Here is a 13,223-nt window from a genome sequence, read left to right as displayed (position 1 = left end):
TAAATACAAAAAAAATAAGTATATATAAAAGTATATAAATATAAAAAGCATGAAATAGATAAATATGCATAAAAGTGAAACATTAACCAAGATAAAACACTAGATTGACAGTTTCATGTGTACCAGCACTTTATCTTCAATCAATCAATTTATCTTGAACATTATTTTATATCAGCCTTTGACTTTGCTAAGAAAACCTTGTGATTTCCCGGTAAGCATGTTCAACCTGAACACAAATATAATACTATACTGCAGTTTTAATCACGAAACTGACATTGTTTTAAGGTCGAAGATTATTTTGTCCATTACTTATCTTATCACTGTGTGTGTGTGCATGCGTGCGTGAGTATGTGCATTGCCTTATCATTGTGTAATTGTAAAATTTTAGCCCACTTGTATAAAAGAGGATGCAGGCGCTCAGGTTTTGAAGTCTACAGGTGAGTATGCTACAGGATTATATACCTACAAAATCGCTATTACAATATTTCGGTGTGAACACTTCTGTAATGTGATTGACCTCGATGGCACAAGCTTGACTTTGCTTGACTGAAATTTATTTTCTTGCAGAACTGACAGCAGAGCTGATGCGATGAAGTGGGTCTTTGCAGCATGTGCCATGGTGGTACTATCTGAGTGCCTCATTCAGTAAGTCAGCAGTAACCGTGCTTGTCCAATTTTTTTTTCCTACTACTTACTGTGCTCAAATGTAAACCTGAATATAAGTGAAAACTGCTGTGTCTCTGTCATGTTTTCTGTACAAATAGTAAAAGGTTTAAGTAGAAGGACATATGGGGAAAATTTTCTTTAAAAGACAATCAAAGGTATACAAATGTAGCTGCAAAACGATAAGTTGCTCCTTTTGGTGAATCCTAGTGTACCTCTGGAGAAGGGAAAGACAGCCAGGGAGATCCTGGAGGAGCAGGGTCTGTGGGAGGAGTACAGGCTCAAGTATCCATACAACCCAATGGCCAAGTTTGATGAGCGCTTTGCTGTGGGCAATGAGTCAATGACAAATGATGCTGATGTGAGTAACTAAAGGTAGAACAGACAGATAAATAGGGACTTTGAGAAAAGTTTCATATTGCTTATGAACAATCTAAGTGTTTCTCCTTCATTTCCAGCTGGATTACTATGGAATCATCTCCATTGGGACTCCTCCTCAGTCCTTCAAAGTCATCTTTGACACTGGCTCCGCTAACCTGTGGGTGCCCTCCATCTACTGCAGCAGTTCAGCCTGCAGTATGTAAAACCCAACTCATTTAACAGACAGATGAAGTTTTGACATCTTATTTCTCTTACTCTGACATATATTCAAAATTAACAATTTGCACTGGTTAGTTGTGAGCTTCATGTTAGGGTTGTTAGGGTTACAATTTTCCTATACGCCTTGACTGACATCTACAGAAATTAATACAGGACTGCATGAAAGATATATGTTGGTGCATGTCATTAAAAGCCCAATGGGAGCATTCAAGCTGATAAATATTAAGAAACAAGAAGATGACACCTAAGGACCATGAATAAGAACAGAGAGAGAGCATATAGTATAGTTAAGGTTAGAGCAAATATTTAGCTTTGGATGAAGAGATATGAACCTGAGAGGTCATGAGGTCATCTACCTGTGTAAAACAAATTTTCATGTGGACATTTGCAGACAACCATAACAAATTTAACCCTGGCTTGAGCAGCACCTACAAACAGAACGGCAGTCCTGTCAGTATCCAATACGGCACTGGCAGCATGACTGGAATCCTTGGATACGATACTGTCATGGTAAGAAATAAAAGCATATACTGTAGTATCCCTCTGAAGTGAAACTGTGTTGGGACCAGAATGTCATAAAAACAGAAACCTCAAAATGAAGGGGGTATATACTTCAATGATCCCACTGTAATTTGAGACAGTTTAAATTCTTTGTTCCATCTTTGTGCTCTTCTGCCAGGTGGGTGGTCTCACTGTGAGGAACCAGATCTTTGGCCTGAGCCAGACTGAGGCTACTTACATGCAATATTTAAGTGCAGATGGTATCCTTGGCCTGGCATACCCAGCCCTGGCTGCTTCTGGTGCTACACCTGTTTTTGACAACATGATGGCGGAGGGCCTGGTCAACGAGGACCTCTTCTCTGTGTACCTGAGCTCGTAAGGGCGAATAGCTATGCAGTATCCTACACAAAGAAAGGAAAATATCTCTGCAAACTGATAACATACAAGTTTTTTATCCATCAGTATGTTCTTGCTTTCCTCTTTAGTAGCTCTCAAGGCAGTGTAGTGACCTTTGGTGGTGTGGACCCTAACCACTACGATGGTCCCATCACCTGGATTCCCCTCTCCAGTGAGCTATACTGGCAGATCACAGTGGAGAGGTACAGCCATGGACACAGCATTAAAGGTCTTCTGAAATGCATTAAAACCAAACTGATATTGCAGCGTTTGATATATGTCTGATCCATTCTGCTCTTTGTATTCCTTACAGTGTTACTATAAATGGTCAGATTGTGGGTTGCAGTGAAAGTTGCCAGGCTATTGTGGACACCGGCACCTCTCTGATCATTGGACCTCTGAGTAGCATCAACAACATCAATGGTTGGGTGGGAGCTTACAGCCAGAATGGAGAAGTAAGAACGAAAAAAAGAAGTGCTGGAGTGTGGGTCAAGCTAAAGCAAATCATAAAGAGTAAAACACGAGTTAAATGAGTTTAAAGTTGAACAGCAGAACCTACTTTTGATACTCTGTTATCTTTTTTCTTTTCACTTTCTTGCCTCCCCTCGCCTCTGCACTTTCAGTATATTGTCAGCTGCAACAATATTGCCAAAATGCCAGATGTGACCTTCCACATCCATGGACAGGAATTTACCCTCCCAGCCTCTGCCTATGTCCGTCAAGTAAGTGATAGTGTTTGTTTTCTGCCAGACTTTGCATTTCCTCATCTTACTACACTTACTCTGCATCTGGAATTCTTCTCCTAAATCCCCCCTGCAGTCTCCATACAACGGCTGCAGTACTGGCTTCAGCAGCGGAGGTAACAGCCTGTGGATCCTGGGTGATGTCTTCATCAGGCAGTACTATTCCATCTTCAACAGAGCCCAGAATACAGTGGGTCTGGCCAAGGCTAAATAGTCAGCCTGAAGGCATCTCGGCCAAGAGCCTTTCAACAATATTGTTTTATAGTTCAATAGTAGAATTTCAGTGCCAGTGCAATGATGTGTGAGGCTTGCCACTCACTCCATTTCCCTAAATCCAATAAAAAACTGTGAAATTAATTTAACGGTTGTTTTATTGCACAGCAAACACATATGACTCTAAATCTCTGTTAAGGCTACTATTCCATCTCATTTAGGATGACAACCCATAGGAACACAGTCTTCAGTGGTAACATGCTACATACAAAACTTGCACTCAACTGACTGAATGAGAGTTACACAGCAAGATCTATCCAAACTTTGTGTGCTTTAAGCTAGTGGCCACAACAAAACAGTTATGAAAGTGTTTTTTGTTTTTTTTGTTTTTAATTATATTTTTATCAGAATTTAATGTGTCTGCTGTAAAGAGTTCATTCTTGACTTTTGGTCAACTTAATTGTGTGGATATACTTTCAAAAGTTTTAGAATTATCTCAGGATACAGTTGTGCATAGCTGAAGTGATGGTATCTCAAACATCACTTGTGACCTACAAGAAGTGCGTGGTGATTGGAGTCCCTGCATGTACCTGCATTTTCTTCTTCTTCTTTTGCTTTGTTGGGGATGTTTATGGGTATCAGCCTTTGGGTAGTGGGCTTGTAGCCCCCAGTCAACAACAGTGCACAAAGCGTGATGTGGGACTATAGTATAAAAACATAGCTACCAGGTTACATTGCTATCTCTGTCTCCTCCGCTCTGTCTGTCATAAAGAGCTGAATGAGTCTGTTTGATTTGAATATCCACATCGGGATTTGTTTGAAAATTTAACCAAGTTTCCACCAGGTTTCATGTAAATCAGGTCAGTAATTTTTCTAAAATCTTGCCGACAAACAGGCAAACAAGCAAAAACATACCCTCCTTGGTATGACCACGGTCAAAGGGGCCCTCTAGCTCTCAGAGGTTACAACCTTATCTCATGGCCTTCCTTCAGTGAATGCAGCTAGCACAGGGTTTATCATGACTACAATGCAGAACTTCAGATGTATGATAACAACTGGTTGTAGGTGTATATAGGGAAGTCCCATTAATGGGTACCTTTAAGTAAACAGTGCACTTCTCTCTATAAGCTGAGTTAGTGTGAACCTTTTAGCTTCGATTAATTTGTCTCACTGACATAGCTTTGCTTTAAAGTGCAATAACCTCATATAGGATGATATATTTAACAGTCAACACGGCAAAAAGATTGTGTGCTTAATTCTTAATGCCTTGCAACTGTTCCATTCACCTCCAAGTTCACTGTCCCTACTTTTTTTTCTGGGGAGGGGGAGGTTCTTTTTATTACAGATCTGTCTCTCTTCTTCTGTTCTCTTTCTAAAACATTTTCTTTTTGCCACAAGCAACATTCTTGAGACCCACCAATCTGGTTTCAAGACTTTGTCAAGTTTTTCTCTATGTCTGATTGTTTCTAAATGTTGCACTTGAAGCAGTTCAGTTGGTTGACTTTAGTTGGCTGTCATTTTAGTCAACATGGTTTACTTAAGACAACTTGACCTGACTGACTGTCACAAAAACAGAATTTGACTGTGTTGCATTTATTCAACACTTATACATATTGGTATGAGGAAGTTTCACCAACTGCATATTTTGTCCAGTGAGCATTCTAAGCTGATTGTATTTTTAGATTTCCTGATAGTGTGGCCTTCCTGATGACAGTAACCTGTTTGACTACATTAGATGCATTTTTTTTCGCTTACAGTGGTTACTAGTCAGGCAGCTGTGATAGGGTAAGTGGAGTTCCTCTGAACTTTTGACTCTCATATCTTTACTTTTTTTATGATTATTTATTCATAGCTCCAAACTACTTCACTTGTAAGAGACCAAGGGTTGACTTTTACTTGTTTTACGTAGAATTTGAGATGACAATGTCTGCAGAAAATAGCAAAAGGAGTGGAGAAATCAAAAGCTACTGTGACTGGATGTCGCAGCTACCACCTGGACTTCACACGATTCCTCTCTTTGATCTGACCATACCAGGTAGCTGAAATAAAGTAATTCCTTACATTGCTGATGGACTGAAATAATGCAAGCTGCCTTATGAATGTACTTAAATTATATATATATTATAATGTTATATATTTTAATTTAATCAATAATTCTTTTTTCAGTTTACAGAAATGCTAACAGGTCTGTTTGCTTTGAGCTGTACCAACATCAGCCTACTAACATGCTAACAGTCACAATGCTAATATGCTAATGTTAAGCAGTTAGCTTAGCATGTTAGCATGCTACCATTTGCTTATTAGCCCTATACAGAAAGCACAACTTGGCTAATGAGAATGGCAGTAGTTTAGCAATTAGTTTTAATGGAAAGTATTTACTGGATAAATTAATGTAATTGACCACCAATGTTATAATTCCTCTGTGTGTCCTGAATATTTGTTAGAAATCTTCCCTGAACAGCAACAGTTTTATAGATGCTTCTGTGTTTGGTAATTTCTAGGCAGCCATGACACAATGAGTTATGACTTAGACATCAACTCCTATATAGTAGAGCCTGATAACCTGAAAAGACTCAGCAAGATCTACTGCGCACGTATGATATTACGCAGATGGGCGATCACTCAGGTAAAGAGTGTTTAAAACCTCAGTCAGCACCCAGTCTACTTGTGCATAAGAAACAGAGAGGGGAGACTTTGTTTTAACTGTTGTAGTCACTTGTACTGCAGGATGAGCCCATCACAAAGCAGCTGGATGCAGGAGTTCGCTACTTTGACCTGAGGGTTGCTCGCAAGCCAAATGACACTGACCCTACCAGGCTGTACTTCTACCATGGTCTGTGCACACACACTGATGTGAAGGTAAAGATTACAGCAATAACAACAATCATTTTTTACGGCGTTTTAGAGGCTTACATTTTGATGTTGGGGGTTATGAACTCATGACATAAAATGACATAAGTACAGCTCTGAATACATTTAGTTAATAATACTAATAATAATACGTTCACTTTTTATTTAGAGCAATTGAAAGTTTAAATGATCCACTAAAGCCAAGTCGTTTTTTCCTTTTAGATGAGAAAAACCAAATTAAAATGTGTAAAAAAAGAGGTAGAGCACATCTTTATTTGAAGCCAACTGCATTAACTACTACTGTTCTTGCATTGTGATCAGACTGTTCTCAAGGTCATAAATGAGTGGGCAGTGAGGCACCCCAAGGAGATCCTCATCCTGGCTTTATCCCACTTCAAAGGGTTTGACAAAGATATTGAAATGCAACTCCACAGCCATCTGATCAACTTTATCAAGACCTTGTTTGGAGCCAAACTTTTCCCTAGAAATGTAAAGTATACTGAATTTTTACATGAAAATCAAGTAAAAACAGGTCTATAATTACCTAATGTAGTCTACTATGGCTTTCAAAACAAAATGTTTCAATTTATCACTGCAGGACACCCCTACCCTTAAGCTTTGCTGGGACACAGGCAGAAACGTCATTGTTTCATATGACCATAAGGCCAATCAGGACAATCAGTTATGGAGTAAAATAACCTATTACTATGGCAATAGTATGGACCCCGTAACAGTTGAATCAAACCTCACTGAGAAACTGAAAAATACACCAAGACCTTTCAAAGGTGAGTTTTCTGTTTTCCTACAGCTCAATGGATTGTATATATGTTGCAAACAATAAGGGGTTTCTACTTTGGCAATCAGGGCTAATAACTGTGAATGGTCTACTCACAAAATAATGTCTATTGAGTAACAACGCACAAGTCACATAATACAAATTATTCACGCATAATCCTCTGCATTATGATTCATGAGAAGCGCCATTTTAAAAATGATTTTCTGCAGGTTTCCTTGTCTGTGGCTTAAACTTGACACTGCCAGATGATGCCAGCATACTCAAGTACATCCTTCGCTGTTGTGACAACTTCACCAACGTCATACAGAGAAGTCTGCCAAGACTGCTGCACTGGGTGAAGGACCAAGCAGTCAAGACGCCCATGAACATTATCGCCTCAGACTTGGTCACACGCGACGAGTTTGTCCCAACAATTGTGAAGCTCAATATCTCAAAACATGTGTGAGAGCATAGTGGAAACACGTCCTGTTTCATGCTTAAAAAAATAATAACTATCTTCTTACTGTCTTTAACTTTTACACCTCAACGAACCTATGATGTATTTACCAGATAAACACACATTTTTATAAGTTTGAAATGTCCCAGCCCGCTGGCGCGCCACCATGTGCACATTTATGGTAGTGCAATAAAGTGTTAATCCCATGCCGGAAAGTTTTGGCTAGTCTGTGTCACCAAATACATCACGTTAGCTTGCTAAATGAACCAAGCGACGCACCTCGTGGATTAGAATGATTAGACTCGCATGGCGTCAGTTGGCGTTCAAAAATAGCCGCGTAGAGCCTGCACGCCTTTTAACTGCAGCGTTTTGTGGAGCGGACAGTCGGCATCAGAGCTCAGGGGGAAACAGAAGGTGCTTCAGACAAATTCACCACCCACCAAGCAACGGGTCACCGCTCCTCCACCGTCCCCTGCCGGCCTACTCCCTCAGGTAAAGCTAGCACGGCTAATAAACTGCTAACGCTAATGCTAATGCTAATTGTGCGTTACTCTGACAAGTTGCAACAAACACCCCGAGAGTTAATTTAGCAAGAACACTCCTGGCATATAAAATGCTGGTAAGTGTTATGTGGCGTGCAGAGTGGTAGTTGCTGTCACGATTTTGCGTGTAATTTGGGATATGTAGAAAAGTAAAGCGAAACTCCATTATAAAATCACGCAAATAAACGTATACCTCACGTTAACTGTTCCCACGAGCCATTCATCTGTGAGTAAAGACATTTGTGAAGGTCCGAATTCCTCTTATTTTAAATCGGTATGATTATATTAACCCCAAGTAGCACGTATGTCTAATATTATGTTTGCTTTTCTAAGTATTTGACTGGTAACTCCACGGCCACCCTTTGCTAACAGTACATTTAAGCTATGTGCTCTTGGGATGCATTTAAATAATCACATAGATCAGGGTAAAAACCATTTCGGCCGAATGTTAAGAAATGGTCTAACATGTTGGAATATGTTCAGCCATGCTTCCCGAGGAATGACATTTGCCTATAAGCAGAATCGCACTAAATTATGGAATATTCAAAAGGGAGTCGACGTGTTTGTCCATTGGATAAGAGCTATATTGGTTGACAGCTACTGCAGCTGTAACAAGCTTCTTCATTATCGGGAGCTGTAGCTGGCAGTGTGATAACATTTCGGTTTAATAATATGCATGCTGGTTTAATTAACTTAGGACTGACAAACGTCGTAAAGTTAAGCGTCAGCTTCAGTTAGTCTTCAGTTGTCTAAACAAGGATTGTTTTAATTAGTTAGTATTAAACCAGCATTAAATGTTGACCCTTTCTAGGTTTGTTGCAGCACTACGATACACCTTTTGACTGCACAGTTTGACTTAACAAGGGCAGAAAAATCTGAGTTTTTACTACTAATAATAATATTAATTAACGATGGGTGCAGTCCAGTCAAGCATTATTTATTACAAATGTTTTTTTTCCGTGCCATGACATGACAAAAGCTGTGGTACAAAAGATCCTTTAAGTGAGATATTAGTGGCCTTCTGCACACGTCCTTTCTCAGCGCTGGAATTCCGAATACCAACTCATAGTGTTTAACATTACTGAAGCTTAATAACACGGCCATCAGGGTATCCATATCCAATTAGCAAAAGGACTACGGATGAAAAATTTTAACACAAGAACAATGTAACAATCTCATGTAGCAGCCTGTTTTTTCTCTTAATTCCCTACTTTTCTTTACAATGTTTCTGTCAATCAGTGACTAAAGATTTTAATATGTTTGTGTGTCCAGTTCTTCTGTCTTCATGAGCATGGCGTCAGGGGGTGAAGGGCCATCATCCCCCACTCGCAGACACACCAACAGGTTAGCCAAGGAGATGTCGCCCTACCTGCTACAACATGCACACAACCCTGTTGACTGGTGAGTGCCTTAAACTACACATCCCTGAAAGCTGATGTAGTCTCATATTATAAACTAATTTCATATTTGTTTCAGGTATCCCTGGGGTCAAGAGGCTTTCGACAAAGCAAAAAATGAAGACAAACCCATCTTTTTATCAGGTAAGAAGCTGCTCACACACTCAGTATTAAAATTCATTTTGTCATTTTGGGGCCACTTTACTCTGAGTCTCGTTTGGTTTGCTTGTCCCTGAATGTTTTCTGTGAATCTCTCTCTTTGGCGGTCAGTGGGGTACTCGACTTGCCATTGGTGCCATGTTATGGAGAGAGAGTCTTTTGAAGATGAGGAAATTGGCAAAATCATGAGTGACAACTTTGTCTGCATCAAGTTGGACCGAGAAGAGAGACCTGATGTGGATAAGGTCTACATGACCTTTGTACAGGTGTGTGCTCGTTTTTCGATTTTCTACAACAGGCCTCTTTTAGTTTTTTCTTTGCTAGTCCTCCGTCATGACTTTTGGTTCCTAACATCTACAGGCAACAAGTGGAGGTGGAGGTTGGCCCATGAGTGTGTGGTTGACCCCTGATCTTCGACCTTTCATTGGAGGAACCTACTTCCCTCCCAGGGACCAAGGCTTAAGACCGGGGTTCAAAACAGTTCTCAACAGAATCATTGAACAGGTAGAACAGGACTTGGCTTAAACACTTGTAGAATTTTCTTCCTGAGTCTTACAGCTTTAAAAGTTGTGGTTTATGTTTTCAGTCGCACTCTGTTTTGACCCTTTTAAACGATGCATATCAATACATATAATTGCTGCAGTCGTCAAGCCCTGTTTTTCTCTCAGTATATCCAAAGACAGAGTAAATAAAATCCAAATCTAAGTCATAAATGAGTGTTTTGCATGTTTGTAGTGCAAGATTTAAAGTTGTAGAGGTCCATATTCAGGTTGTAGTTGTAGTGCTTGTGAATTGACTTCATCATTCCTATAAGTGACAAGCGTGACCTATGATCCTCAGTGGCAGAATAACCGTCCTGCTTTGGAGTCCAGTGGAGAGAGGATCCTTGAAGCTCTGAAGAAAGGCACTGCTGTCGCTGCAAACGCAGAAGAGAGTCCTCCTCTGGCCCCGGATGTTGCTAATCGCTGCTTTCAGCAATTAGCAAATTCCTATGAAGACGAGTATGGTGGCTTTAGAGACGCTCCCAAGTTCCCCACACCAGGTAGAATCAGCAGGAACCGCAGTGGGGCGTGTCATTGAACGCTATTTGTCTGACTCTGTCTCTGTTTGTCTTTCTTTCCTTTCATAGTGAATCTGATGTTCCTTATGTCTTACTGGTTTGTGAATCCCTCCACCACAGAAGGAGTGGAGGCTCTTCAGATGGCCTTGCACACACTTCGCATGATGGCCCTGGGTGGCATCCACGACCATGTGGCAAAGGTTCTCACTCGTTTGAACTGAGAAGCAATTTGAAATCGTAATTTTGGGCTCTGAGAAGTTAAACTAAGCATTTTCACAGTTTTCTCTATTGATAAAATTATTAATAAGTTAATTAATATTATCATCAGAGTATGTGATTAGTACAAGTATGAACGTAATGATTTTTGTGTTCTGTTCTCTCAGTTCAGGTCAGATGTCCTTAGCAAGTTAGATGAAAGGAGAGCCGCTTATGTTGCAAGAACAATGTAGTATTCGTTAAGTGTGTCCTGTTTCCATCTTTATGTCTCTCTTCTGTAGGGTTTTCACCGTTACTCTACAGATTCCTCCTGGCATGTTCCCCACTTTGAAAAGATGCTGTACGACCAGGCTCAACTGGCTGTAGCCTACATAACTGCTTCCCAGGTGTGTGTGTGTGTGTGTGTGTGTGTGTCTTTTTGTGTTGCCCACAGACTATCCCTCCATCATTGTGTCTCTCATATTGAAGTAATTTATGGCCAATTTATATGCCATATAACTCATTCAGAGAACGTCATTGATGTGAGACTCGGCACACATTTGCTGCATAGTAAAAAGGCTCATAATGACAATGAAGCTGCTAACGCACACACGCATCACAGTTGGGTAATTTGTGAGGCTTTTGTTTTCGGTATGTAGCAGTTTTCACGTACAAGTCTGCTTGTATTTCTAAAAAGGATGAGATAGATTCACATTGGTTTGAGCCTGTTTTCACTGCACTGAGCTGCAGTCAGCCATAAGAGGTGAATTCTGAATGCCATAGTTTTTAGCTTTCTCACAAGTATGTGCTGGGCCGGCCTATTTTTTACATGTGATCAGAGAAAGAATCAAAAAGTTAATTATGCAAGCAGGCAGGCAAATTAAAATACAGACACATACTGTCCACACATATGTGCTTGTGTTTAATGAGCAACCACCTCAGCATTTGTGCTGAATTCTGTAGTAACTATCCTGCATATGAATCACGTGACCGTGTCTTTAAGGTTATTTTATGGTTGAATCATGATTCTAAGCAGGTGTGTGCTATATTTCCGTGCTTTTGCAGGTATCAGGCGAGCAGCTCTTTGCAGATGTGGCCAAGGACATACTGCTCTACGTCTCCAGGGACCTGAGTGACAAGGTGAATCATCTACAGCCTTGTTGGGGCTTCTGTTACTGGTTTAATGGGGACTAGATGTCCTCACTGGGGCACCAAGGGTGGAATATTCCAAACTATTCTGACGTTTAAAGCATTAAGAAGATATAAAAGTTAGGATAAGGTTAAGGTTTGGGTTTCGAATCTAAGTTGAGGTTAGTATTAATGTAGTGTTTGGGAATGCATGTTGACAAAAGAAAGTAATTTTAAAGACAGAGTAATATAAACTGCAGATTGTTAGGTCACAATGTCTGTAAAAGCATGAACATTAACTATAAATTCTGCCAGGAGTTAATAAGTGTGTGTTGCGGGTGTGTGTGCCCCTGTGCAGATCAGTGTGTTCGTACATCCTCGAGGGCAAGGGGTGAGCCCCAGTTGACAAATAGCCTCTTAAACCCCCTTGCTCTCCTCTGAGGGTCAACCTTTTTTTCCTTTTGATTAATGAGTCGATAGCAGCGAATGGGGCACACAATGAAAACCACAGTGGCTGTAATCATTATATTCCCCAAGATTTATTATATAATTATACACTAATGAGTTAACGCTGCAAAGATAATTTACTATAGACTGTATGGGTTCTTCTGTGCTGCAATGGCTGGGGTCTTGCCTCAGCCACGTAGAGTTCTCATAATGTAAAAAGTAAAAATGCTGCTCAAACAATAACTTTCACTATCAAAATAGTATATTTATATCTGCTACCTACATGTGCAGAGCAAAAATTCCAGAGCATAAGCTAATAGGCCAAATTCACCAGCTGTTGTCTACCAGCAGTATCTCACTAGTGAACTACCAGTTAGCCTGACGGGTAAATATAATTGAGAGACCAGCTAAAAGATCCTCTCATGACATTGTAGACCTGCTGAAGCCATTTCTTTAGATTGATGGTCTGTAGGTTGAGACTTTTTTCCTCTGTTCCACTGCCTTCAGGTACCAAGAGTTGAATTGAAAATTATGTTCTTATCTGAACTGATATGATCTATAAAAGGCTTTTTTGGCATAAGTTGCATTTGCATGCAATTAGATCGTCACTGAAGTACCATTTAACTGTCCATGATGTTTACTGTGACATCTGCTCTATATGCATTACATGCCTCATAAGCCCTATATTTATTTCAGATCAGCTTGCCATTAAATAGCAGTTCTCTCTCTTCCTTCTGTTTTCTCTGTTCCTGTCTTTTGTGCGACACAGTCTGGAGGTTTCTACAGTGCAGAGGATGCAGACTCTGTCCCACCATCGGGGGGACCAGAAAAGCGTGAAGGGGCTTTCTGTGTCTGGACAGCCTCAGAAGTTCGGGAACTGTTGCCAGATGTGGTGGAGGGTGCCACTGGATCTGCCACGGTGGCAGACATCTTCATGCACCACTATGGCGTGAAAGTGCAAGGCAATGTCGCTTTAGAACAGGTATTAGAGTGCAGTTATGCAGATGTGATAATGTGGATGGATGGACTGAAAAATTACTCTTAAGTAAACTCAGTCAATCTGGAGTTACATGTGGACAAATAAATCAAAAAGTCGG

At 40.3% G+C, this 13,223-nt stretch overlaps 3 protein-coding genes across 5 annotated transcripts in view; all 3 read left to right on the top strand.

The window, feature by feature from the left end:
• The first annotated feature begins 197 nt into the window (after nt 1-197).
• On the top strand, nt 198-3,533 carry LOC124052574 (pepsin A-like). The gene is given in 10 exon segments (XM_046376988.1): nt 198-437; nt 568-645; nt 874-1,024; nt 1,122-1,239; nt 1,655-1,773; nt 1,943-2,160; nt 2,250-2,363; nt 2,474-2,615; nt 2,784-2,882; nt 2,980-3,533. Coding segments are annotated over 10 exon segments (1,266 nt in total). The 5' UTR covers nt 198-348; the 3' UTR covers nt 3,118-3,533.
• A 1,329-nt stretch (nt 3,534-4,862) lies between these two features.
• Nucleotides 4,863-7,404, top strand: LOC124052511 (PI-PLC X domain-containing protein 1-like). Its single transcript, XM_046376858.1, has 7 exons — nt 4,863-4,901; nt 5,026-5,151; nt 5,618-5,742; nt 5,844-5,975; nt 6,288-6,455; nt 6,565-6,751; nt 6,972-7,404. Exons 2-7 carry the CDS (start codon nt 5,034-5,036, stop codon nt 7,205-7,207), a joined length of 966 nt encoding a protein of 321 aa, XP_046232814.1. The 5' UTR covers nt 4,863-4,901; nt 5,026-5,033; the 3' UTR covers nt 7,208-7,404.
• A 63-nt stretch (nt 7,405-7,467) lies between these two features.
• Nucleotides 7,468-13,223, top strand: part of spata20 (spermatogenesis associated 20) — a 39,923-nt gene continuing 34,167 nt past the window's right edge. For all 3 annotated transcript variants that reach the window (XM_046376855.1, XM_046376856.1, XM_046376857.1), the window contains exons 1-10: nt 7,468-7,690; nt 9,013-9,141; nt 9,217-9,281; nt 9,408-9,562; nt 9,657-9,800; nt 10,137-10,338; nt 10,426-10,556; nt 10,854-10,958; nt 11,617-11,691; nt 12,896-13,108. In XM_046376855.1, coding sequence (XP_046232811.1) covers nt 7,491-7,690; nt 9,013-9,141; nt 9,217-9,281; nt 9,408-9,562; nt 9,657-9,800; nt 10,137-10,338; nt 10,426-10,556; nt 10,854-10,958; nt 11,617-11,691; nt 12,896-13,108 — 1,419 coding nt within the window. In that variant the 5' untranslated portion in view covers nt 7,468-7,490. The remainder of the gene's footprint in view (nt 7,691-9,012; nt 9,142-9,216; nt 9,282-9,407; nt 9,563-9,656; nt 9,801-10,136; nt 10,339-10,425; nt 10,557-10,853; nt 10,959-11,616; nt 11,692-12,895; nt 13,109-13,223) is intronic.

Source organism: Scatophagus argus, chromosome 21 (assembly GCF_020382885.2).
Source record: "Scatophagus argus isolate fScaArg1 chromosome 21, fScaArg1.pri, whole genome shotgun sequence".
NCBI lineage: Eukaryota > Metazoa > Chordata > Actinopteri > Scatophagidae > Scatophagus > Scatophagus argus.
Note: the sequence above shows the minus strand (reverse complement) of the source record. Positions and strands in the feature narration are given on the sequence as shown.

Coding starts and splice junctions, on each gene's coding strand:
- LOC124052511 (XM_046376858.1), top strand. CDS start 5,034: ATGACAATGTCTGCAGAAAATAGCAAAAGGAGTGGAGAAATCAAAAGC. Junction 5,152..5,617: donor CTTTGATCTGACCATACCAG/GTAGCTGAAATA, acceptor GGTAATTTCTAG/GCAGCCATGACACAATGAGT. Junction 6,456..6,564: donor CCAAACTTTTCCCTAGAAAT/GTAAAGTATACT, acceptor TTATCACTGCAG/GACACCCCTACCCTTAAGCT.